General features: G+C 25.5%; 1 protein-coding gene across 3 annotated transcripts; it reads right to left on the bottom strand.

The window, feature by feature from the left end:
* Positions 1–224: 224 nt before the first annotated feature.
* Positions 225–23,857, bottom strand: LOC132923341 (multidrug resistance-associated protein 1). 3 transcript variants are annotated; one of them, XM_060987269.1, is made up of 29 exons: positions 23,121–23,857; positions 22,836–23,012; positions 19,101–19,226; positions 18,353–18,490; positions 18,144–18,266; positions 17,886–18,076; positions 16,679–16,900; positions 16,441–16,618; positions 16,056–16,376; positions 15,859–15,996; positions 15,597–15,743; positions 15,436–15,520; positions 15,158–15,354; positions 14,908–15,084; positions 14,678–14,845; positions 14,415–14,598; positions 14,252–14,345; positions 13,922–14,015; positions 13,599–13,818; positions 5,924–6,144; positions 3,040–3,129; positions 2,780–2,979; positions 2,593–2,719; positions 2,427–2,525; positions 2,212–2,361; positions 1,987–2,145; positions 1,748–1,914; positions 820–1,014; positions 225–751 (listed from the first exon to the last, which is right to left on the bottom strand). In XM_060987269.1, exons 1-29 carry the CDS (start codon positions 23,163–23,165, stop codon positions 637–639), a joined length of 4,548 nt encoding a protein of 1,515 aa, XP_060843252.1. In that variant the 5' UTR covers positions 23,166–23,857; the 3' UTR covers positions 225–636. The 3 variants fall into 3 exon arrangements, with proteins under 3 accessions (XP_060843252.1, XP_060843253.1, XP_060843251.1); XM_060987270.1 differs by lacking the exon at positions 5,924–6,144 and adding an exon at positions 3,768–3,985 and having other exon boundaries at positions 23,121–23,856; XM_060987268.1 differs by lacking the exon at positions 5,924–6,144 and adding an exon at positions 9,926–10,146 and having other exon boundaries at positions 23,121–23,854.
* Between the last annotated feature and the right edge of the window lie 1,342 nt (positions 23,858–25,199).

Below are 25,199 nucleotides of genomic sequence, written 5' to 3' on the forward strand. Positions count from 1 at the left end.
TTATTTATTCTACTTAAAAATTATGGGTATCTATTTTTATATATTTTGGTGAATACTAGTGGTTATCACATTCATATTTCTATTTCATATATATATATATATATATCTTCATTCTTCATACTAACTACTACATATTATGTAAGACAATATGCTGATGGTTCTCACAGATATACCTCATATATATCGCTGGACTCTTTAACAAAAATAAAATAATGGACACAGTGTTTAAAAATATACATTTACATATATTTAATTTAATAATTTGTTTATAGCAAAAAATCACTGTTATTCTGAATAAAATATACACTGAACAATTTTTAACAGTAACATTATGTATGTAATTTTTTTTTATATATAAATAAAAAATTAACATTTAAAACTCTAATCAAATGGCAAGTATTTGATTTAACACGGACGGCTTAATATTAAAACAAAAAATTAAAATAAAAAAATAAATCATTCATAAAACATCATTTTACTGTTATAAGTATACTATTTTTAATAGTTTAGTTATCAATCTGTGACAAAAAATGCCAAAAATATGATAAAACAAAACCATGATTGTTTAACCGCAAAATGAACAAATTTATTCAGACTGACTGAACACATGAGATTGATAATATGGGTTGAACACTTTTATTGTATTAGACCTGCGTCCTTTGCCATCAAGTAGAAAACTGATGACTTTTCTTGCAATAAATTGGCTGGCGAGTCGTATTCGACCATGAAACCATTATCCAAAACTATTACCCTATGGGAGAAAATTAATATTAATAATTTAATTAATATATGATATAATTACAAGATTATATAGCTTACTTGTCAGAATCCATGATTGTGTTTAGACGATGAGCAATTGTCAATACTGTGCAATCCTTGAATTCTGATCGTATAGTTGTTTGTATAAGATCATCTGTTTCTAAATCAATTGCTGCTGTTGCTTCATCTAACACTAATAATTTTGTCTTTCTTAACAATGCTCTAGCCAAACACACTAATTGTCTTTGGCCCACACTGAAATACAACAATTAATGTTAAAATAATGTATCTATTGTAAACACTTAATATTGAAATGATTATGTCTTTTGGCTAGGGGTTTATCCAATATTTGGAAAACTTTTGTTACACTTCCTATCAATTCATTACTACTATGTAAGTGTGAAAAATATAACACAAAATATTATTTTTTGAGTTTCTAAAATACATGTTCATAATCCAATGTCATAGGAACTAAGAATAAATTTATAAATTTATCATATTTTGTTAATAGAATATTATCTTTATTACTTGGCAAGTATTAGTAATAATTAAAATTATCAAACCTATCACAAAATATAAAAGACAAATTTGTTTGTGAATTATAATGCAATGTTTTTCTTATATTTATTATTATTATTATTTTTTTTTTTTTTGAGTTATTGGATAAATAAGTTAAATTATTATTATTGTCATTAATATATGGAACTATTGTTTTTATTATTTTGCTGAGCTGAAACCTGTACAGTAATAAAAAATAATAAATAAACAATAAATATTTTTTCATATTATGAATAAACAAGTGATGTTAGTTTAAATAAATCTATTTATATCAAAATGTTTTAAATTATGCAACAAAATAACTGTGGTATTGACAGGAACATCTTATTACTTATTATTTATAAATTGTATTAAAAATGTAAAAATAGCCCCTTAAAAGTAAGTAGATGACTTCATTTAAAACACATTTTATCATATTAATAATAAATACCTAAGATTATCTCCTCCTTCTGACACTTCATAATCTAAACCACCTACTAGCCCTTTGACATATTCTTTTAAATGAGCTAGCTTTAAGGAGTTCCAAAGCTGCTCATCTGTATTACTATTAGTTGGATCTAAATTCATTCTTAATGTACCAGAAAACAATACTGGATCCTATAAATAATAAAAAATACACAATTTAGATTTTATTTAAATTTCAATTAATAAATAAGTTTACATGGTTACCTGTGGAATAATTGTGAGACGGCCACGTAATGTATGCAAGCCAATATTTGATATGTCTACACCATCAACAAGAATTGATCCTTCAGCGGCTTCCACGATACGGAATAAACTAAGAGTCAAAGATGATTTTCCAGCTCCAGTACGTCCAACTATACCTACCTAGATTTTTTACAAGCAGTAAATAAATTTAACTGGTACCTACATTTTTTATATTTTGATAAATACCTTTTGGCCTCCTTCCACTAAGATATCTAGCCCCTTCAATGCTAAGTCTAATCCTTCACGATAACGAACTTTAAGGTTTTTAAATTGAACTTCTCCATTTGTTGGCCATTCTTTGGGTGGCAAATTTGATGGTATATCCCAAGGTGCTTCCTAAAAATTAAAAATTAATATATGTATATTGTCATATAAATAAACTATATTTTGTAAAATATTACTTGAGGTGTTTCTCCATATTCTTTAATACGTTCAACGGCTACAATATTAGTTTCAACTTCAGATGTCATTCTAACCAACCAATTGAGTGTTTGTGTGATCTAAAAAAGACAAAATTATATTGGAGAAAGCTTTCTTATTTTTTTTTAAATAAAATTTAATTCATACCTGTAGAGCATAACTGACAGACAAACCAACAATACCTGGACTTAATGTATCTCTTCCCAATACTGAGAACACAGATGAGAAGAAAATAATAAAATTACCAATTGTTTCTAACCTTACTGCTAACCATCTAAGATAAAATGAAATCAATTAGTTTATTATTACATGACATATCAATCAAAACAAATACCTATTAGCCACTGTACTTGGGTAGTAACAGGTTTGATTAAAATCAACTTTTTGTTCAGACTGAAGTATAAATTTAGATTCTGCACCATAAGCACGAATTGATGTTGCACCGGTAACTGTTTCACTAAAATGTGAATAAATTGGAGAGCGAGATACAGACTCAAGCCTTTTCAGCTGACGTGATGTCGCAACATAAAATCTCTGTAATAAAAATGGAATTTAAATAAAAATTATATTCATAGGTTTAAAGTATATAATTACCTGTATGAAATAATAAATAATACCAATAGGAATTATCACAGCTGTAAACACAGGTGTACTGTAACTGATAACAACCAAAGTACCAATAACCTATATAGAAGAAAAAACATAATTAGCATAATTTTTTTAATTTTAAATTATTTTAACTATTATTTTTTTTTTTTTTAATAAGTTAAAAATCACGCATGCGCATTTTAGTGGGATGTTAAAAGCAAAGCAAAGCGCAAAGCAAATAAAGATTGAAGACATTATATTTAAATTTATGATTTCATTTTTAATTTATATTTCAAAAATAAATTTTCTCCAAAACAAGATAAATTAAACTTTATAACATCTTACACCATCACTTAGTTCTTATTATTATAATCTCATGTTTTTATAGGTTTTCTATACATAAATTAAATTAATTTAAGATACAATAGAAATTAAATTTATATAAATAGACTACTATCAAAACTATAAAATATTTAGTTAAAAAAATTATTCAAGCATTATGTTATTATTAACACTTATTTTTACAGCAAACCCATAAACCATAAAATACACTAAGCAAATAAGTATTATCAATACATAGTTTACAACGAAATGCATTATCCATGAGCAATGAGGAAATCAAGATAAATTAATATTAAACCATTAATACTTATAATAGCTATACATTTTTTACAAAGCAATTAATAAATCAATATTTGTTGCAAAAATATATATAAAAAAAAAATGACACATACATCCATGAAACAATAAACCGTATCAGATAGCTGTTGAGAAAGCTTGTCAACAACTTCAACATCTCCCGAGAAACGGGACAAAATTCGACCAGTTGGAGTAGCATCAAAAAATTTCATTGGATTTCGAAAAACATTTCCTGCCATGTAATTATGCAACATGACAGATGCCTTCCATGCTCCCAAACACAAACATAGGTCAGCCAAAAATTCAAATAACCCTGTAAATATCGAGAAAAATCTATAATTTCTATTGGGACATACCATTGAAACCATAGAATATGGTATTTCGATAATACAAAATTTCTAATTAAAAATTATTCAAAGGACCTTCTTCTCATCAATATTAGAGAAATACCAACACACAAATGATTTATTGATTTGTATCTTGTTATATGTTGTTCAAATATATGAGGAGTGTATATTAAGACAAAACGTAACAGCCATACTACGCTCAAACATTACTTAAATATCATAATATACTAATATGTTTTTTTTGGTATATTGTAAATGTATACCTATTATAGCATATATTTAAAAATATATATTCTTGTTATCTAAGTCTGCATCCTCTTTAAATAAATGTGTGGCCTAAAACCATTGCACTATTTTATTTAATGCATCTTTGAAATTTCATAAATGGCTGTTTAATAACTTTTTATTTATTTAAAACAACCTCAATTCAAGACATTATTAAAGAAAATCTAATTTGTGTATAAAACATACTAATACAACTTCTTCTAATATATCCTAAAAAAAATATTTAATATTATATGTTTAAAAGTAAATAATATAACCATTTCATTTATAAATTATTTTGAATAATTTACACAAAAAATATTACCACAGTATGTTTTGTACCTCTCTAACAACTAATAGTTATCATAATGTGTAAATTTATTTAATTTCTATAATTTAAAATTATAATTAAAACTCATTATATATATATATAACATAAAAATTGTACATAATTATACTAGATTATTATTTATTGAGAAAATATCAAAATACAAAAATAATTTTTTAATTTATTGAATACTTATTAAATTATTACACCATAATATTATTCTACACATACTTGGGGGTATTATTGAACATTATTATATTAACTAACTAATTGAAATACTTTAGCTCTGTAGTTTTGGGATAACAATTATTGTTATATTATTATTGTATTACAAAACATAAATTTTAAACTTTTTCAAAGTAATTATAATGCTATATAGTAAAAATTAACAAATTTATTTAATACTTTATTTATTTGTGGGTATATAAATCATATATTATAAAAGTAATAACTGACATGCAAAAATATTATAAGTAGAATAAACAGTAAGTCCAGTCTTGAATGTACTACTTAACATCTCAATCCCAACTAATAAATTTAAATTGATGAATTTAGTCGTTGTTTCATTAGTTTTTGAAATTACTGTATCTGAATCTAGTCAAAGATAAGTGGTAATTTAAAAACTAATGCATGTTGTATTGTATATGTACAAAACGAAAGAGTTCAAGTATGAACATTTTTCATAAAAAAATTATTTTGATAGTTCTTTAGCTATCCCAAAGGTTATCCAACAAAGGTATTATGTAGTACATTCAAAATCAGACACCACACTGTATATTACATATTTCACAATTATATTCAAAACAAATACTAAATTTAAAGTATAGGCATAAGAGAAATATACTAATTTTAAAGAGATATCAATCTTGAAGGATGAGATAATTAAGTATTGATCATCAACTACTTGTATTTACAGAATCTGTTAGAAATTTAAAATTAAATATTTTCAACATACAAAGCAAATTATAAAAATAAGCATTAGTTCAAAAAAAGTAACCTTTCACTTTTGACAAAAGAAATTAGATTAGTGGGACACTTTTATCCCAAAAGAAGAATTTAAAAATACTTCAATAAAAATTTTAACCATGCATAAGCGATCAAAAATCAAATTTAACAGATTGTAGAAGATACATATTGAATATACAATCTGCAAAATAAATATTTACAGAAAAATACATATCTTAAACAAAACTAATATATTTAATTTCACTCTTTATTTCGGTCAAGAATAATGCATTTCAGTTGTACTAAGTAAATTATAATTCAAACCATGTACTAATGATAAATGATAAATATTATCCTATGCACTTACCATAATAAGACATCTGTTCCATGACAGCAATATTGGAGGCAATGTTATATCAATAATGTCAACATCTTTAGCAACTCTATTTAATATTCGCCCACTAGGCGTAATATTAAAGAAGCTCATTTTGGCGTGCATTATATTCTTAAGCATGCTATCATGCAAAACTCGAGAAGCTATTAAACAACCGACATATAATGTAGTGGTGCCAAGAACTACTGTTAAAACTGCAAAATGTTTGGTAAAATATATTAATAAAAGCAAAAAAAAAAATATAAAATCGGAAAAGCCAAATCAAATTTAAATTTCAAAGCCCTTCTAATAATGTTCATTACAGTTAAAATAACTTAATTGTTTAAGTGCAAAAGCTAAAGCTAAAAAATAAGATATATAGACTCGTTACTATTTAAAAATGTTGTGCAGTTTAATTTTAAGCATTTAGGTGCAATAAAATCTATAAATTAAGCATTTTTATAACATATTTAATATTGTAACTCAGTATAAACACCAAGTAAAATATTAAAAACTAAACATTTCAATAAAAGAACTAAAATTAACTTAAATTTTATGAAATTAAAATATAAAAGAATTTCCTTATATTTAATAAAATGTTAATATTTATAAAAAACTAATTTAGGTTTAGATGTTTTAGATATACTAGAATGATGGTAATCACTGTAAAGGATGTTTTAAAAAAATTTATAGTAGTCAATCCTAAAATTCAATTTCAAGGTTGAAAGTTTAAAAACAGTGCAACTCTGTTATATAGTGAATTTTAAGCATACTTTATTATTTATAAAGTAACTATAATAAATATATTAAATTTTGACACTATAATAAAAACAATATTAATATATAATTTGATTCAAAAACAATTTTAAGAGGAAACGGAATATCGGCCTCTATTCTAAGGATATACAGTGAAACTTCTAAATACCAGGCAATCTCGGTCGCTAAAATTTTGTCCGCAATATGGAGGTGTCTGATACTTAGATGAAGAAATATAATATTAGAGAAATAAAAAATTGAAATTAAAATAAAAAAATTTATTTATTAATTTATACATAATAAATTTAATTTATTTTTATGAACTTTTAAAAATGCAAAGATAAAAAGATAAAAAAAATTGATAATATAAAAATTAAAACTAACATAATATATTATATTAAAAAAATCAGTTACTTTAGAGTGTCATAGTTTAACACAGTCATTTTGTATGTTAATGCATTTTCTAATTCCACAAATTTACAATAGAAATGATTAAAATCAAAAGTTAAAATGCTATAAAAGTGTCAGTTATTTAGAATGTCCGGTATTTAAAGGTTTTCCTATAGAAAAGTATTACAAATGTCCTAGTTCCCCAAAAAATGTCTTCTATTTAGAAGTGTCCATTAAGGGAGGTTTCACTGTATATTTTATTATACTATTACTAAATTTTAATAATACTGTACAAACCAACTAACTTTTTCCAAAAAAAAATATTCATAAATATTACATTATAATAATATCATAGAATTATTGTAACTAACTTAAAAACCAATGTAAAATAAGGTGAATAAATTTATGGTATTTAAAATGCAACCTACAAATAATATTTTTTTTTAATTGGAACAAAATAGTTAAAATCAAATTTTTTATTTAAATAGTAAAATGTATTAACATTTGAGTTTCTAATACTTTTAAAATTATTTTTAAGTAGACAGCCACTCCACTGTACCAAAGGAATTGAAAGTACCTTGTCGAGTTGGTTATTATTATAATGGATGTGTTAAATTTGAATTCAATAATAAATTATTGCATATGAAAAAATGAAGGAGAGTGGAGAGTGGAGACCTATAGTTCAGCATTTATTGCCTTACCAAATATATTTTATTATATATTTATATTGCAGTTACAGTAATTAGTTTAACTATTAAAACAGAGGTATAAGATAATGTAAATAGGGAAAAGCTTAAAATAAATCTAAATAATTTGAAAATACCATTATGTAAGGTAAAATATAATAATATATACACAAATTTCAAGTCTCCACAAATATTTTTAAATAACAACAAAATAACTAAAAATATTATTCTTTGTTTATTAATAATTTAATTAAAATTTGAATTAGCATTTAAAAAATGTATATTATATTATTTAGAAATTTGAGTTTCAGTAATTTTTAATCTTTGACTATAAAATTGAACATATTATAAATTTTTTACTACAAAATAATTTACAAATTTCCGTGATTATGTCAAAATGTGAAGTTCAAACGCATATAATAAAACACAATTGTGACTACCTATGTAAATTAAATACTTTTAAATTATTATAAGAGCAACTTAAGTTATATCTTGTAATACATTTTAAACTTTTTGACCAACCGTACAAAATGTATAACATTAAAAAAAAAACAACAAAATTAGTGTTTATAGCTCAATAAGAAATATCTTGAAATTAGTATAAATATGTTTAAAATATTATAGACAATAATAATTCAAGTAATAGTAAAACGTTTAAAATTTTTTATTAATATTCTGACCTAAACTATTGAGCTTGGACTAAAGTTTATGATCCAAAAACAGACACAAAACAAAAATTTTAAAACCAATACATTCTTTGCTCCACTAAAAATCTAAAAATAATTAATATAAATAAGCAAATATTAATAAGCACAGAATTTGCTTAACTTACAAATACCCAGTTTGTTAAATATAATAAAACACAAAAAAAAACCATGTGCCAATTATACATTATATTATAAAATAAAAGCGTTAAGTATTAAAATCCAATAGTGCTGACAGAAATGTTTAAGTATTTTTATTTTTAAATAAATAAATAAAGCTTTGTAAAAACAATAAATCGATGATTTAAATAATATATTTAATTACTCTACTCATATAAGAACATAATTTGAGTTTTTTGTTTTAATGATTGATTTTGTTTCCTTAATCACACAAATTATTCTAACAATATAAACAATATCTAAGTAATATGTTTTTTAAAAACATATGAAAAATAATTTATATTCTGTATAATAAAATGAGAATAAATAAATTATAGTAAATTAAGAGAAGATGTAATTAAAAAAAAAATAGTATACTGTGCATGCACTTAACTTAAGTTTATAAAAACAAATAGCTGAAAATGTATGTGTGTAATGAAAAATAAACAAATTCTGGATACAACTGATCAACTATATAATAGGTTAGGTATTGAATATTTTATCTATCAAAATCCATAAAGAATTGTATTAACCAATAATAATTCAACATTAAAATTGTACTACTTATCAGCTCTTTTAAAATAAAACTGACACCATTTTGATAATAATTTTAAACAATAATAACTAAATAGATCAAAAAAATTAATCTACCGATTTAAGAAACTCAAATTATGCCATGATTAAGTTATAATAAATAATATAATTTAAACATAGCGTAACAAATGGAAAAATATTTATGAAAAACTAGTTAAGCATATACTAAAAGACTAAAATAAAAAGCTTTTCTATGCTAAATTATGTAATATAAAAATAAAATTATTAAACTACATTTACACATATACAATATTTAAAAATTAATTTTCAACCAGAACTAAGTTTTTATAAAAATATATGATTATCATTTTAGCAAACATTGAAATGAAAAATTTCAATGGAGTGTTTTCATAAAACATAAAGTATATACAATTTATTACAATACATTTTGTTGGATTTAAAAAATTTTTTTCGGCTTAGAATGCAAGCTTTTGATTTAAAAATCTATCAGTGCTTAAAATTCACATAATTCTAAATTTTTTAAAAAATTATATGTAAAATAATTTTTAAGAAGTTAATAGATAAGCACTAGTCTATTTTTAAATACTAAGTATAATAAAATCCTAGCACTGGTTAAAATATAAAAATTGTTATAAAAATATAATATATTAATAAAAAATGTATAATGTGTAAGATGTAGAGTAATATAGAACACACCAAGCTTAAGTATAACTATATACATAAGACATATTTTAACTCGAATTTACCGAAAATACAGTTTGGATAGTTGATCTTAATATGAATGGCAATGTATTATCAATAGTATCAATGTCCTTAGATACTCTGTTCAAAATACGACCAATAGGTGTTGTATCAAAGAGGCTTAATGGATTCTTGAAAATCCGTGTATTGATCAATTCGTATAATTTTTCAGCAGCTACTACTGTGCCTAACGATAAAGCTATTGCCGCTGTCACCGTCGATACAACTACACCAAATCAAAAATATTTAAAATAAACTAAAATATGGGCAGATTAATACAAAATAAAGCAACATAGTTGTTTGGGGTTGATAACTCCCTTTAAATATTACCTTATTATTATTTTTTAATTAAAAATTAAATCATATCTAAATATATATAAATATTTAACAATATAAACATACAAATATACTAATAAATTTGTGTATTTAGTAAAAATATTAATTATTCATATCCAATAATTTATAAAAGTTTTAATAGTAATAGGTGTGCATAATTATTTATTAATAATTAATGTTCAAATCCAACATAATACACAATAATTCAGTTATAAAATAAAAATAAAAATTTTCTTAAAAAATAACTAAAAACAGAATTTCTTTTTTTAAAATATGAAACTATTATTTAACTATAAAAATATTAGTTATTATTTTGAACTATTTTGTATTATATATAATTTATAACAAAACATACCTTAACCACAATTAATCAAATAAATCAAAAAACTAGTAAATTCTTGTAAAAGCTCAAAATTATATGATAAAATATGTAAATTTAAATCAATTGCCACCCATTTGTTTTTAGGAATATCAGATAATTCTAACCCATGGCCCATAATTTTTTATGATAAGTTTTTTGCTATACAACTATTTTTTTTTTTTAATTCTAGTAGGATCAATTTATGAAAAGTCTTGTTACATTTTTAAGCCTTAGGTATTAGAATTAAACATTACATAATTAACAAATGCTATATAAAATTATATAACCATATTGATAAAAAGTATAATAAAAAGTCTCATAATTTTAAGATAAACCCACAGTCAAAAGATGTTTGTATCAAATAAATGGGAACAATAAAATTGACTTATTCTATTTTACCTGTGTTCCATCTAAGTAAATATTAATAAATTATTATTATTAAAATTAAGTTCAAGTTATTTGGATAGTTCAACACATTTTTAATAATATACAGCTATTGTCTTCGAAGTTTTATTTGGAATATATAAAGTATTTTAAAATTCATTAGTTAATGACTCATAGATTATGTCTTGCCATAGTTAAAAAAAAATATTCAGTTACAACCATGAAAAATCAAAAATTGTCATCACTGCAAAAGTTAAAAAAAAAAAAAAATTCTACAAGTTAATGTAATTAATTTTAATTAAACAAATATCCAAAAATGTTAATATACCCAAACATTTATACAAACATAACATATAATTTATATTGTTTTGCAAATAATTGTTGAACAAATCATCATTGAAAATTTAAGAAAAAAATAAAAATAATACCCAAGTCTATAAATATGTTTTATATACATGAATCATAATGTGATGTAATAATTCAATAAACTGTTATTCAATATTACAACTAATAACAAGAAAAACTAATTGGAAATTGTATATTTATAAAGCTGAAACAAAAGATTTGTGTATTATCTCAGACCCTTCACTAGGTAGCAATATAGAGAAAACCTTGCTTTGTAGTAAAATCAGTATAGGATAACTAAAATAACAGTTGAATAACTGTAATTTAATCAAAAGAAATTAATCTAATATGATTTTGTACCAATATTTATGATTTTTTAATTTAAGACACTATGCATTAAAAAATCAATTATTACACCTCGATTTAAAATGTAAATACTTAATTAATTAAATATCATAAAATAAGATTTATTTTTTTTAATTTTTAGAAGAAATACAAATTTTATTTTATAACAAAACCCATAACATTCAATGTAAATATAATGAGGTTTTTTTTATATATATTTACAATAGGAAAAAGTGACAGATAGTGTCAAGTATTAAAACTTTGTTTCAATGACCTTTTTTCATTACATGTTTTAATTTTAGTTGTATAAATACTGAAAGGTTATAAGTTCTAATTTTTATAACATAATGTAACAAATGTATTTTATAAATTTGCTCTTATTAATATCTTTTATATACAATTATAAAGAACAGGTTAGCAGTCAGTAATAAAATAGTTTATGACTGTCGAGTCACAACTCGTTATGGTTATGTAGTAAAAGCCACTAAGTTTTCACAATACCACTAGATTTTCACTGCTAGTTAGCCATGTCATAATTATTTTATGGAAGCAGTGATGAATTTTAAATTATTTGCTTTGTTAGTTACAATTTATATTGGCTTTATTACTTTGAAATAAATATAAGCTTATACAGTACAAAATAATATATGTTTTTTTTTTTTTATACAATATTGTATTGTGCAATTATTTTCACTGTTTATGGCTTACTTATACTGTTTAAACTAAAATGGTTTAAATAGAGAAAAATATAGAAAAACATTTTTTAAATGTAACTTTTTAGTTGTTAATACTTTTACTAAAATAAAAAGTAAAATTGATTGATTAAACATAGTTTAAAATGAACACTTTATTATTTAATATACAAACTTATGATGTATTTGATTAACACCTTAATTTACAGTACATAACACAACCCATTAACGACAAGTTACATTTAACTACAAATACAATATAAAAAATATTTTATATGATAACATAATAATAATCTAACACACATCTGACAAAGCGAGAGAATATTACCGTTTTGAATACGTAGACTAACTGGTCCAAAGTACCAAAACAATGACACGCTTTTACGTGTATACAGAATGTCGTGAATGTAAAATACTATATGTAAAATATGTATAATACTATATAGAATAATGTATTGTCATCTGTACGAACATACAATGAATATATTGATGGAATCATTAAAATGTATTTTGAAAATATTACAACCACCGTGTAAATAAACAAAAACAAAATTGCAAAGTAAGCATACTGCTCAATTTGCTCAACGCAGAACATAGACACAGTACACTTTTTACTACAGTAGTCTATATAAGTTATACACTGTATAGCGTTAAGCGTTACCCACCCATACAAAAACAATTGCCGGTATGCCAATAAATACAAAAACTCTACTGAGTTTTAGTGGAGACATAATATACTCTTGTGGGCTGGACATAGCAGCGCTAAATGGCTAATAGAACTATGTGGTTTGTAATAAATTCTAACTGCATATATTACTTGCATTGCTTGACCTGTTCTTTATAATCATGCTTTTGTATAGTTTAATACATTTTTTGTCACATAAAGTTATTGACCAGTTATTAGAAAAATAGAAATGTTGAATTACTGCCATTACTTTAATAACAAATCTTGTAAATTTATCATGAGTATTGTTTCAACATAAATTACATGAATTCTATAAAACAGTTAAGCCTACAAGATAATAATTATAAATATTTTACAAAAATAAATGTATTATTATACAATGACTATAATTATTTTTGTAATACATTTAGAATAAAAATTCATTAATAGTATAACATTGTTTTCATTCCACTTACATTAGATGTACTAAGGAATCCTTACATTTTGTAATAAAATTAATAGATTTATATTTTATAAATTGTATAACTTACCTTGACCAAATCCAAGAAGTCCATAAACAGATAAGTATAAATTTCTTTTGCTTATATTTTCTTTTCCGTGAACATGAGAACTATCGTCATTAGACCATATAGAAAGCCAAATATTTGATGAAATAGAGAATCCTTGAAATATAATACTTAAAACAACTGTAGATATGCACAAAAAAGGTCCAATTGACTTCAAATAATGCACATAAACTTCCCATTTGACCTTAAATTAGAATTTAAATAATTAAATAATTTTTTTTAAATTAAACTAACATTTAAAAATTTTAATAAAAAAATATTTTAAAAATATTAAAATTATCACATACACTGCCCGTTTCAGCTTTTTCCACTTCAATCAATTTAGCTTGCTGATCAATGATAGGTAGAGGAATGGTTTTTTCAGAATCAATAGACCTTTGTCTAAAATTAAAAATTAAATAATTAATAAAATTAAACATAGATATAGATAGTTAATACTAGAATGGTACACTTATATAAGTTTTGAAAAACCATTTCATGTAAAAAGAAACACTAAGGCTACAGTCATAATTGAGAAACAAATTTATGTTTTTTGTGTTGTAATATTTTTATTTATTTTATTTTTATTTGTTTAGTTTTAGATTGTTGTAGATCCTTATCAAGGATCATATCATTACCTTTGCATAGAAGAATTTGAATTGGATTCACTTCTTTGACGAACGTATTTTTCTTTTAAATCTGCAGGTGCATCTTCCAATAACTTATCAATTTCTAAACAAATTAATTTTAATAATTTTTTTAAACAAAATGTTACAATTGTCAAGGCTATATTTAAATTACCAATTTCATCAACTTTAAGTTCATTTTGTTCTTGCATGTGCAATATTAAGAAATCAGCAAAATCTCCTTTCTTATCTAATAATTCTTTATATGTGCCAGACTCGGATACTTGACCATCTTTCATTACCACAATTAAATCGACATCTCTGAGATAAGTAATGCTATGAGTAACCAAAATTCGTGTCTATATAAAAAAAAAAATAGTAATTTAATTTTTTTTAAATTGAGTCACTTCACTTTAATATAAAATAATATATTATTACTTTTTTTCTCAGCAATCCTGTAGGTCCAATAACGTGTTCAAAAATATGTTTACCGACATGTGAATCAACAGCACTTAATGGATCGTCCAAAAAATATATATCACTCTCTTTATAAACTGCTCTTGCCAAACTTACTCTTTGTTTTTGGCCTCCGCTTAAATTTATCCCCTATAAAATTATTAACTTGATGTATATAGATACAAATAATAATTTTAAAATGTGATGCATACCTTTTCACCAATTTCTGTTTCATCGCCTGCTGGAAGCATTTGGAAGTCAGCTCTCAATGCACATGCATCAATGACCTTATTATAAGCTCTGTCACTTAACGTCTGACCAAACAATATATTATCTTTAAGTGATGTATTCTGTATCCAAGCTTGCTGTGGTACATATGCTATAGATCCCTAAAAATTAATTTATTATTATTAAAGTTAAACAAATAACATTTATTTAAATAATAAATAATTTTGCACTTACTTTGGTATTAACTCTACCAGAAACTTTTTCCATTTCACCAAGAAAAGCTGATACTAAAGAACTCTTCCCAGAACCAACAGTACCCACAACAGCAACCAACTGCCCAGATGAAACTCGTAAATTTATGTTTGATAAAGTTGGTGGGTCAGTTAGTTCACCCCAAGTGAATGTACCATTTTCAATTACAAGGGGATCCTCTAAAAATCAAAATAAATTATATAATTTTAACAAAATAAAGAATCATTGATTATATTAAATAAATAAAAAATGTTGCATACTTTCATCAGAATCATGAGTAACAGAATCTGGATCCAACTCTTCTGAGTTCATAAACTTATTTATTCTCTTTACAGAAACACTTGACTATAAAATATTAATAAAACTTTATAGAAACAATAATTATTTATACACTTATTACAATGCCAAACAAAAAACTTACTTGAACTACATTTGACACAAACATTGGTAACATAGATAATGGGAAACGTAAAATATTGAATAAAGATAGAGAAACAAAAGCTGTCTGTGCATCCAATACATGGCTATCGTCAGATAATACATAAACTGCAAATGTTACTAATGATACCTAAGTATAATAAATATAATTTAATTACAAAACAAATAAATAACAGAAAATTATAATATATATAAAATATAAAATGCTACTCCTACAATTCTATTAAAATTAAATTAAAATATACCAGGAATGGAGCACAAGCCCAAATAAATGAAGTAGCTGCATTCAAATATGCTGCAGTACGAAGAACTTTAATTTCTTTTCCACGAATATCCAACACTTTTTGTTCAAAACTTGGTTCCCAAGCATATAATTTTAGAACCTGAAAAATTAATGTATAAGAATTAATTATGTTCAAAATATTGTTCAAAATAACATTACTTTTATCCCGGACAAAATTTCATTCATTAATTTAACTCTTTGATCTTTATTTTTCATTTGTTTGATTTGAAGATTTCTTGCTTTTGCAGCTACAAAACCATTTATTGGTATTAAAACTATCATTACAAATAGACCAGCAAGTACACTAGGCCCAAGTGATTGCCATAAAAAGTATATTGCAAGACCAATTTGAAATGGAGCAGACCAAATCATATTAAGATAAGTTGTCAGATCAACAAATCTATGAGCATCAACGGCCATCAAATTAACTATTTCACCAACAGTAAAAGTTTTTCTAGCTGTATTTGAAATTCTCAAAGCCTAAAAATAAATTAATAATAATAATTTAATATTTATCTTATTAACTAAAAATTAAAATGTTTACCTTTCGATAAATAGCAGAAGTAAGAGCAGTTCGTACGCGCATACCAACTAGATACATACGATGAAAATATTGAGACAATATTAATGTTTGTAATGTTGCTGTTAACATCATAAGAAAAACATAAAAATATCCTCTCCACAATGGTTCATTTGTATTTCCTACAAATGCTATCAAATATCTGAAAAAAATACATAAGTACTTGTAATTGGCTATATAAGTCATTTGAGTGATGACTTACTTAAGAACTTGAGGGCTCACAAAAACTAAACAATCTTCAATTACTTTTAGAAATGTTCCAAACAAAAATGTACGACCAAATGATTTACACAAAGCAGGAAGAATGGATGCTTCATTTTCACTTTTGGTACCACGAGTGATTCTTGAATATTCAGTAGGTGATACTTCAATACTTCCATCTGATTTATGTTTAATATAAGATGCTTTGGCATTATCTAGTAACCTGTTGAGTATAATTTTTTTATTTATTTCAGAAGTACCATATTCATAATTATAACATATAACTAATATATATAATATATGAGTATAATCAAAAATATTGATATTACTATTTTTAAGCAATTCCATTAGGTACATTAAACATCACTTAGCTTACTTTAGATAAATTGATTTTATTAATAAGATTTTTAAAGATAATAATATGTAGAATAATACTATTGATATAGGGCTGCCATGTGTCCCGGATTTTCCAGGGGCCCAGTACACTACCAGTTTTGTGACTAATGTCTCAATGTCCCAAAGAGAGGTTTTGATACATAAAAATGTACCAGATAAAATGTATAGTTTTAAAAATGCTGATTTTGATTAAATGCATAAAAACATTGATGAATATAAATTGTCATAAAACTATTGTGATGATTGATGAAAACAGGCCATTTCTAAACCATATATAATTTATATGCTGCTTATCTAATCTTACTCAATGATATATTAATTTTGATTTATTTTTAATTTCCAATTTCCCGTGATGTTTTATTATTTATATTACTATATATATTTTATTTTCTGTTAAACAATAGAAGGACAATGTAATAACAGACGAGTTATACTCTGTTCCACGAGAGAACAAAAATTGGTCGGCCTTGCACATCCACCATCAACATTTTAACACATAGAGGATACAACAGCTCGGTCGATTGATGAACACATTATTCAACATGCACAAATTTGATATGTTCTCTCATAGAACAGAGTACAGAAAATTAAATAGATCTTATAGATTAAGTAATAATAATCTGGCAACCATATATTAATACTTACCAGAAACACATAAAACATATATTAAAGTAAATCAAAATTATGATTTTAATGGTTAATACCTTTGAAAAGTAAAAGTTATTATTATAATATTATGCCATCAGAAATTATAAAAATAAAATAATATGATTTTACATAATGTTGAGCGTTTAATAACACTATTTACTCACTTTGCTTTGATCAATGACCGTTCCCAATGTTTATCAAAAATAGGAACTACTTCTCGTGAACTATCGTCATAGTTCATATTCCACAAATCTTTAGTTTCTAAAGGACGATTATAACCAGTCCATGCTAATGCATCAAACCACGTGAATAATATCCGTGAGGGATATGATGCTTTCATTTCAGGACATGGTTTCTAAAAATTGTTTAATAGTATTGAAATAAAAACTTAAATAACTACAAAAATATTTTAGAAAATTTACCTCAACAGGGGGATAATCTGATAGTCGTGGATCGGTATCGGCAAAAAAGTTTAAAACAAACTGTATTAAAACAAGAGGATAATACACCATGTAACTTATTAATTGATATTTTTGTGATGGTACCTAAACGTAAATAAAATATAGTTAAATAGATAAATGTTTTATTTTTATTAACAAATTTAATTTATATTTATAATAAATTATCTTACATCAGAAAATGCTAATCGGAACTCAGTTCGATATTGAACTACCCCACAAAAAGCCAAGGATAACCAAAACAAAAATATTAACCCAGAGGACCTTACACCTCTTGCACGATTGGCACTAATTAAAACCATTGTAAATCCCTGTAAATGAAAAAACAATTAAATCGTCAACATGTATAGTAATAACTTGTAAACATTAAGAGGATGTCATACCCATATGTGTTGTTTCTGTCCTACAAATGTAAAACATACCAAATTTGCATTCAGCAAAATCAATTTTATGCTGTTAGCGTTAATATTTGAGTCAATATTTACCTATTAACAAATTTAAAAGTAATATGTCTAGGAAATGCCCTAGATATAATATTATTACCTTTAAGTTTAATAATAGGTGAATTGACTAAATATTAATGTTAAAAGCAAAAAATTGATTCTAGTAAACGCAAATTTGCTATGGTTAACATTTATAAGACGAAAAAACACAGCGGTATGGCATCTTCTTAAACAAAAATATCAAACAATTAAATAAAGTACAAGTTAATTTAATTTACTTATACTAAACAAAAACATATTTTAATCTTAAAGTAATAGTTAAATAGTCATTTGTCATAATAAAAAAAAAATGTTTAATATGCAAAATCTAATCTATAACATTAATTTGTGTCGATATCAGATATTTTCAAAAAACATTGAAGTAAATAATTTATATAAGTCTTAAATATATGAAATTATTTTAGAATGGAGTACTTACAAATGTGATTAGTTTTACAAGCGGTGTATAGAAATCTACAGAATATATAGGCATCCCTGAAGAATACTGAATAATTGCATATGCAATATCAATTATTGAAAGAAGGCATAATATAGCTGCACCACCCTATATAAAAACAAAAAACAAAAATTATTTCATCATAAAAAGATATACCTATATAAATAAGTATACATAACAAGAGACATAAACCTTTGTATTTTCTATATTAAATTATATACCTTATTTTAAGTATATAAGCTTCAGATTGCAATAATATAATTAATTAATTATCATAAATATAATTTGTACCTAAGACCTAATTCAAGAGAAACTTATTATTGATCTGACATTAACTATAATCTAAACTAGAAATTTACAACCTGTGATATGCCAAAGAAAATGATAAAAAAATGAATAACTAAAATAAGAGGGAAGAGAATTAGCCCACTGTTTCAAGAGCCATAAATTAGATTTAAGGTAAATATCTAAAAAATAATCATCAAATAATAACTTAATAAAATGGATAAAAATGTACATAAAATAATATTATTTCAACCAAAATTGACTTTATTAATACAATATTTACTACATAGGTATATTAAAGACCCGCTTGTAAACACTGCAGCAAGGCGGGTAACGGTAAAAGTCTATTGTCTTTTACCACGGTAATAAATTGTGTCTGGCTACATTTTAATACTACCACCACTTCTGCAATAAGTGCAGGCCTTTAATATTCACATTTTCGGCAACAAATCAGTTACCTATTCTAAAAATTGCCCAGGTAACATGAAAATGATTAAATAACCTAGGTCAAAACTTCAGGGCAATGTACAAAATATTTGACTTTACCACGTTGTCATTGTCTTTAATATATTTATATACAAATGAAGGCAATAAAATAAATTTATATAAAAGTATTTTAATTACATAAATAAATAAAAATATATTTTTTTAAGTAAACCTAAAAATTAGTTTTTCATATGGAGTAACAAATAAAAATAATAGACTTTAGACAATTAGGTTGCCTAAGTATTATTACTGTAGTAAATAGTTATAGAAAATAACCAAGGACATTAAAAGTCATTGACCTATTTACCTAACCTAACTGAACTATGCCTATACATTAGTAGGTATTTAATGTAATAAAATATTATAAAAAAGATGAGAAACATTAATAGCGTTAATGGTGTTAATATTTTTAAAATAATTAATTAATTTTAGTAGAATATACAAATTGAAAATATACTTTATATAATTACATAACTATAACTATATAAACTACTTTTATAAATAATTACAGTTTAAAATTGTATATACCTATTAATAATTTGGGTTTATATTAAAAAGAATATTTTATTATATTTCCTTTGTGATTATTGATAACTATTTATTAAACATATACAGTAGTCGCGATAACTCATAGTTGAAGGGAGATAAAAATTCACTTTGAAATATTTATTATTCAAGATATTTATGTAACTTGAAATTATTCATTTATATATAATTTATATTTCTAGGGAAATAAAAAAATATTTGAGTTGTCAAGTTTTTTGAATTATCACGACTCGACTGTATTAATTTAAATTGAAAATATTATATACTCATAATTCATATATATATAATATCCATGGCAATACACTATAATACCTACCTACAGACCTACGTATTTAAATAATAATTTGATAATACAAACATATACCAAATAGGTTATTATCCAGACTGTATTCATAAATTAATATTTGAAATTAAAAAATTAATTTTTATGATACTAGAAATTTAGTTGACATTTTTTCTTGACAAAAGAGATATGAGATTTAAACTTCAATAATCATACTTTGGACAAAATTAAACACATGACCCCAATTTAATATACAGAGAGATTCTTTTGTCATAAACCACTCATTAATTCAAGAATTTTTGAAAATAATTTTTTTTATATAATTTAGTCAATATAGAAAAAAAATATGATATTTTTAAACATTTAAATTTTTTTAATTATTTTTCTTTATTTAAATAACAACATACATTTTTAATTTCATATTCTGTTACAGATTATTATTCGAAATATTTTTATATATAAAATTCAAAATTCGGATGTGTAGTTTATGAGTTAAACATATGTGAGTGGAATTGTAATCCAACATTTGGCAGGGTATCACATAGCACACCAAAACTTTAAATACTTAGAAAAAAATGTTAATAGTTTTTGAAATAAAAAATAGTCCATGATAAAAGATACACTCTGTATATTAACCAATTTTAAAAATGAAATATATTATAAATTTGAAATAAATAAATTATTTAAGTCATAATTTAAAAGGACTTAATTCTAAAACGTTCACTAGAATAGTAACATACATTCCACATCATACTTTTTTTAATTACCTAAATGTTATAGAAATAATTAAGTGATATATCTATATTATGTTCCTAAATTAACATGGAATCAAATAGTTCAATTGGTACATTTAATTGAACTATTTTCTGTGACAATACCATACCATTCGATTAACTATCAGACTAAATGAAAAATGTACAGTATTATTAATATTATAATTTTTAATACTCTTATAACAATATCATCAAAACATAAAATGAATTGTTTATTTACATTATTTTTATGGATGAATAAAAATAAAAATATATATTATATTAGTTAACAACAAAGAAATATGATTAGAATTTTAATAAGTATAAATAATGTCATTTAAAACTGTCAAATGACAGATTAAATAAGGTTAAATATTATGTTATACAAACAATATTAACCTAATGCTTACCGATTAAAAAAATTATATATTGCTATAATTAATAAAACAATGTAAATATTATGTTGTGAATTAAAATGAAGATATTATAAATCATGGTTTAATTATAAAGGAAAATAATAATTTGAATTAAATATTTTTGTTTATCGCTTATCTATCATATTTATTTGATTTAGTCATGTGATGATGATTCATTAATTAATAAATCAATAATTATACAAAAATAACATTGCAATGCAACTTTCAAAAAAAAACCTTATGAAATAAATACCTAAAACATATTTATTTCAAAAAAAATTGTTAATAATGATAGGAAGTAGGCAATAGATACAGATCCATACTCAGGTACATTGTTAATAGTTTTATTATCTATCTGATATTTTTTTTATTTTTATTTTACTTTGAATATGTATTTAGATATTTTTACTTAATGGCTCTTAATCAATCAAAAAAATTTAAAATCTCAAAAAAAAAAAATGATAAGTATACCTAATTTATTTAAAAACTTATACGGGTCTATATAAGTGGAGAAAAATATGTAACCATCACTTATCATATTTATTAGAAAAAAATAATATAATATTCAATTGTTGGGTAACATAATAATTCCAGATTTTTAATGAATATCAGATGGAACAGATTTATTGGTGAAAAAAAGTCTACTTGAAACACATTACATAGTTCATACCTAGATAACTTATGATTATTACAAGAATAATCATGATCCATAAGTCTTATCTTTAAAATAAATTAAATACCCCCTCGTCTACAGCAGAAATCATGAATACATTATGTGAATACACAATATTATGTCATATTATTATAGCCATAGTTTGCATGACCCAATAACATGTTATGTCATAGTTCATATTGTGCTAAGATGCACTAGAATCACATTACAGTGTACATTAGATCACACACTAAGACAAATGAAACTAACGAAAGAAAAAATAGTACAAAAACTTACCATTTTGGTCAAGTTGAGCCAATTCCACGGTATGTCCCTGTACCTGCTGTGCACCAGGTAGTAGACTTCCAGCGGAGAGAAAAGCCACAGGAACAGGCAAGGCGACCAGACCAAAGCGGTCTTCTCGAAACAAAGCGTGACATCGGGATCGGTGGTGTTCCAGGACAAGTTCCAGTCCTAAAAATAAAAACCGTAATGAGGCCCGCCGTTACCGGTGCGAAACATTGCGAATATTAGTAAAGGTAAGTGTCACGAGTAGTGGCGGGTAACGCGTGCGCGGCTTACCCAAAAAGGCGAACCGCAAAAACTGTCCAAATCGGCCAACTCCATAAATGAAAGTTGCGGGTGACGAGATTCGATCGACGACGACTAGAGCTCGGCGACTCGTCGTACAATATTCAAACAAACGTTACCGGCGAGGATTACCGGCTTAGCGGCGGGTTCAATTTATATGGTACAGCGGTGCCGCCTACCGTCCGTCCGCAGTATCGCGTATTATCTGGCGTGCTCGGGGACCCGGTGCCGGAACAGTGACGGCGTCGGATGGATATTAAAATATTATATTATTCTTCTTATCTAGCGATCGAAATTAATGTAACCGACACACGATATCGAACAAAAAACACGAATACCGCGATTGCGATCCGTCAGTCGTTGAAATATAATATGCCGGCGAACGAAACAATAATTATATTACGGTATTAATCGGTGTACCTTGACACAGGTGTGTCGTCTACTCGTCTTGTAATACAATCGTCGTATTATATATAAATACGTTATCGGCCTATCCGCCGTGTTTGCGCGCGCGGCCGGAGTCCGGGAATTCCGGGTATTCGACAATTAAAATCGGCATGCGATAACGTACGCGGCGGCGGTGACGTGCGGTCGCCGGCGGTGTGAACGGGACGAAACGCGAACACTGACTGAACGCCAACGGACCGGACTCCGCTCGAGAGACGTCGTGAATTTGAAATTGGAAAGAGATTGGAGACGAGTCGGCGGCGGCGGCGGCCGGACGGACGTCGGACTCGGCGGATTGCCGTTTTCGACCGCGCGGCGACGTTTGCGCGTGCGCCCACTCCGCGTGCTATCATACCATAGGCTCGCAGCTATTACTATACTGTTATTTCGTTATATGTGCCAACTGCCGTGGCAATGGTCTTCGCAAACGTACCAATGCCAGTAATGCGTAATGCGTATTACGATGACTATTATGTGCGTATTTCATGCGTGCACGAATGCACAATATGTGTGTACCTACTCGGTGCTCCGCACCACACTACTCCTATACCCGTTGGTTTTATGTGGCTTAATGATTCGACGTTTCGGCCGACGATGATTGGAGTTTTTACGGCGACCGTTACGTAACACGCGCCACTAAGTTTAGCGAACCACCGGACAAATGGGAATCGCGAATCGGAACATAAACGTACAACTGCGATAATCGGCACTGGTCCAAATGTCCAAAACACTGTTAATTATCTGTAATATTATAATTACAAATATTAATACGATAAACGATAATAGACGTCAGATGATATGAAAACCCACCTGCCCAGCACACCGTCCTAACGAAAACTCCCGATTTTCTTACGAGGGAAAACGTACATGACACGTGTTTTCCTACAGTCTCGTTCGTTATTATATTGTATAGAATCAACAATATTATATATTTTTTTAAAGAAGAATCAACCGAAGTTTCGATCGGCGAACTTCATATTTGGATTAGAAATCATTCACAAAACTGTGACGTTTTGTTTACTAAAATTAGTTACGGTTATCGTAAAAACTGTTAATTTTAATTATTTGCTAAGTAGTAAAATAAAAGACATGTATGCAGATGATAATAATTATCTAAGCCCTAGAAGGCCTTGAAATCAAACTACCTCCTAAGCCTTATAGACCCACAAATGGCACAAATGTTTAATTCAGCACATTAGGTAGTTGGTGTGTCGATCAATATTATTGTTTTTGCGAAAATACCACAAATTCCATTCGAAATCTACCGATTACACGGAATAGATTAAAATATGATTTACTGGTACGCTCCTTTTTTATTATTATTTAATTCATTTAAAAAGGGAGCCAGTTGATTTATTTGTTGAATTGTTTTAAGTATTTATATCCCAATTCCCAAGAATCAATAAGAATATTAGATACCTACTTTGGCTACTTTCTATGAATTTAAATATCAAACAAACAATAATATAAATAATTATCATTAATTAAAATTAACAATATACCATAACTTTATTCAGAGCAATTTGAAATTCAGAAAATATAAATACAAAAGTACTAAAAAATGAGTTTAGGTATAATATCATTAATACTTATATAGTTGACATTTAACCGTTAGGAGGACAA

The sequence above is a fragment of the Rhopalosiphum padi genome, chromosome 2 (assembly GCF_020882245.1).
Source record: "Rhopalosiphum padi isolate XX-2018 chromosome 2, ASM2088224v1, whole genome shotgun sequence".
In the NCBI taxonomy this organism is placed as follows: Eukaryota; Metazoa; Arthropoda; class Insecta; order Hemiptera; family Aphididae; genus Rhopalosiphum; species Rhopalosiphum padi.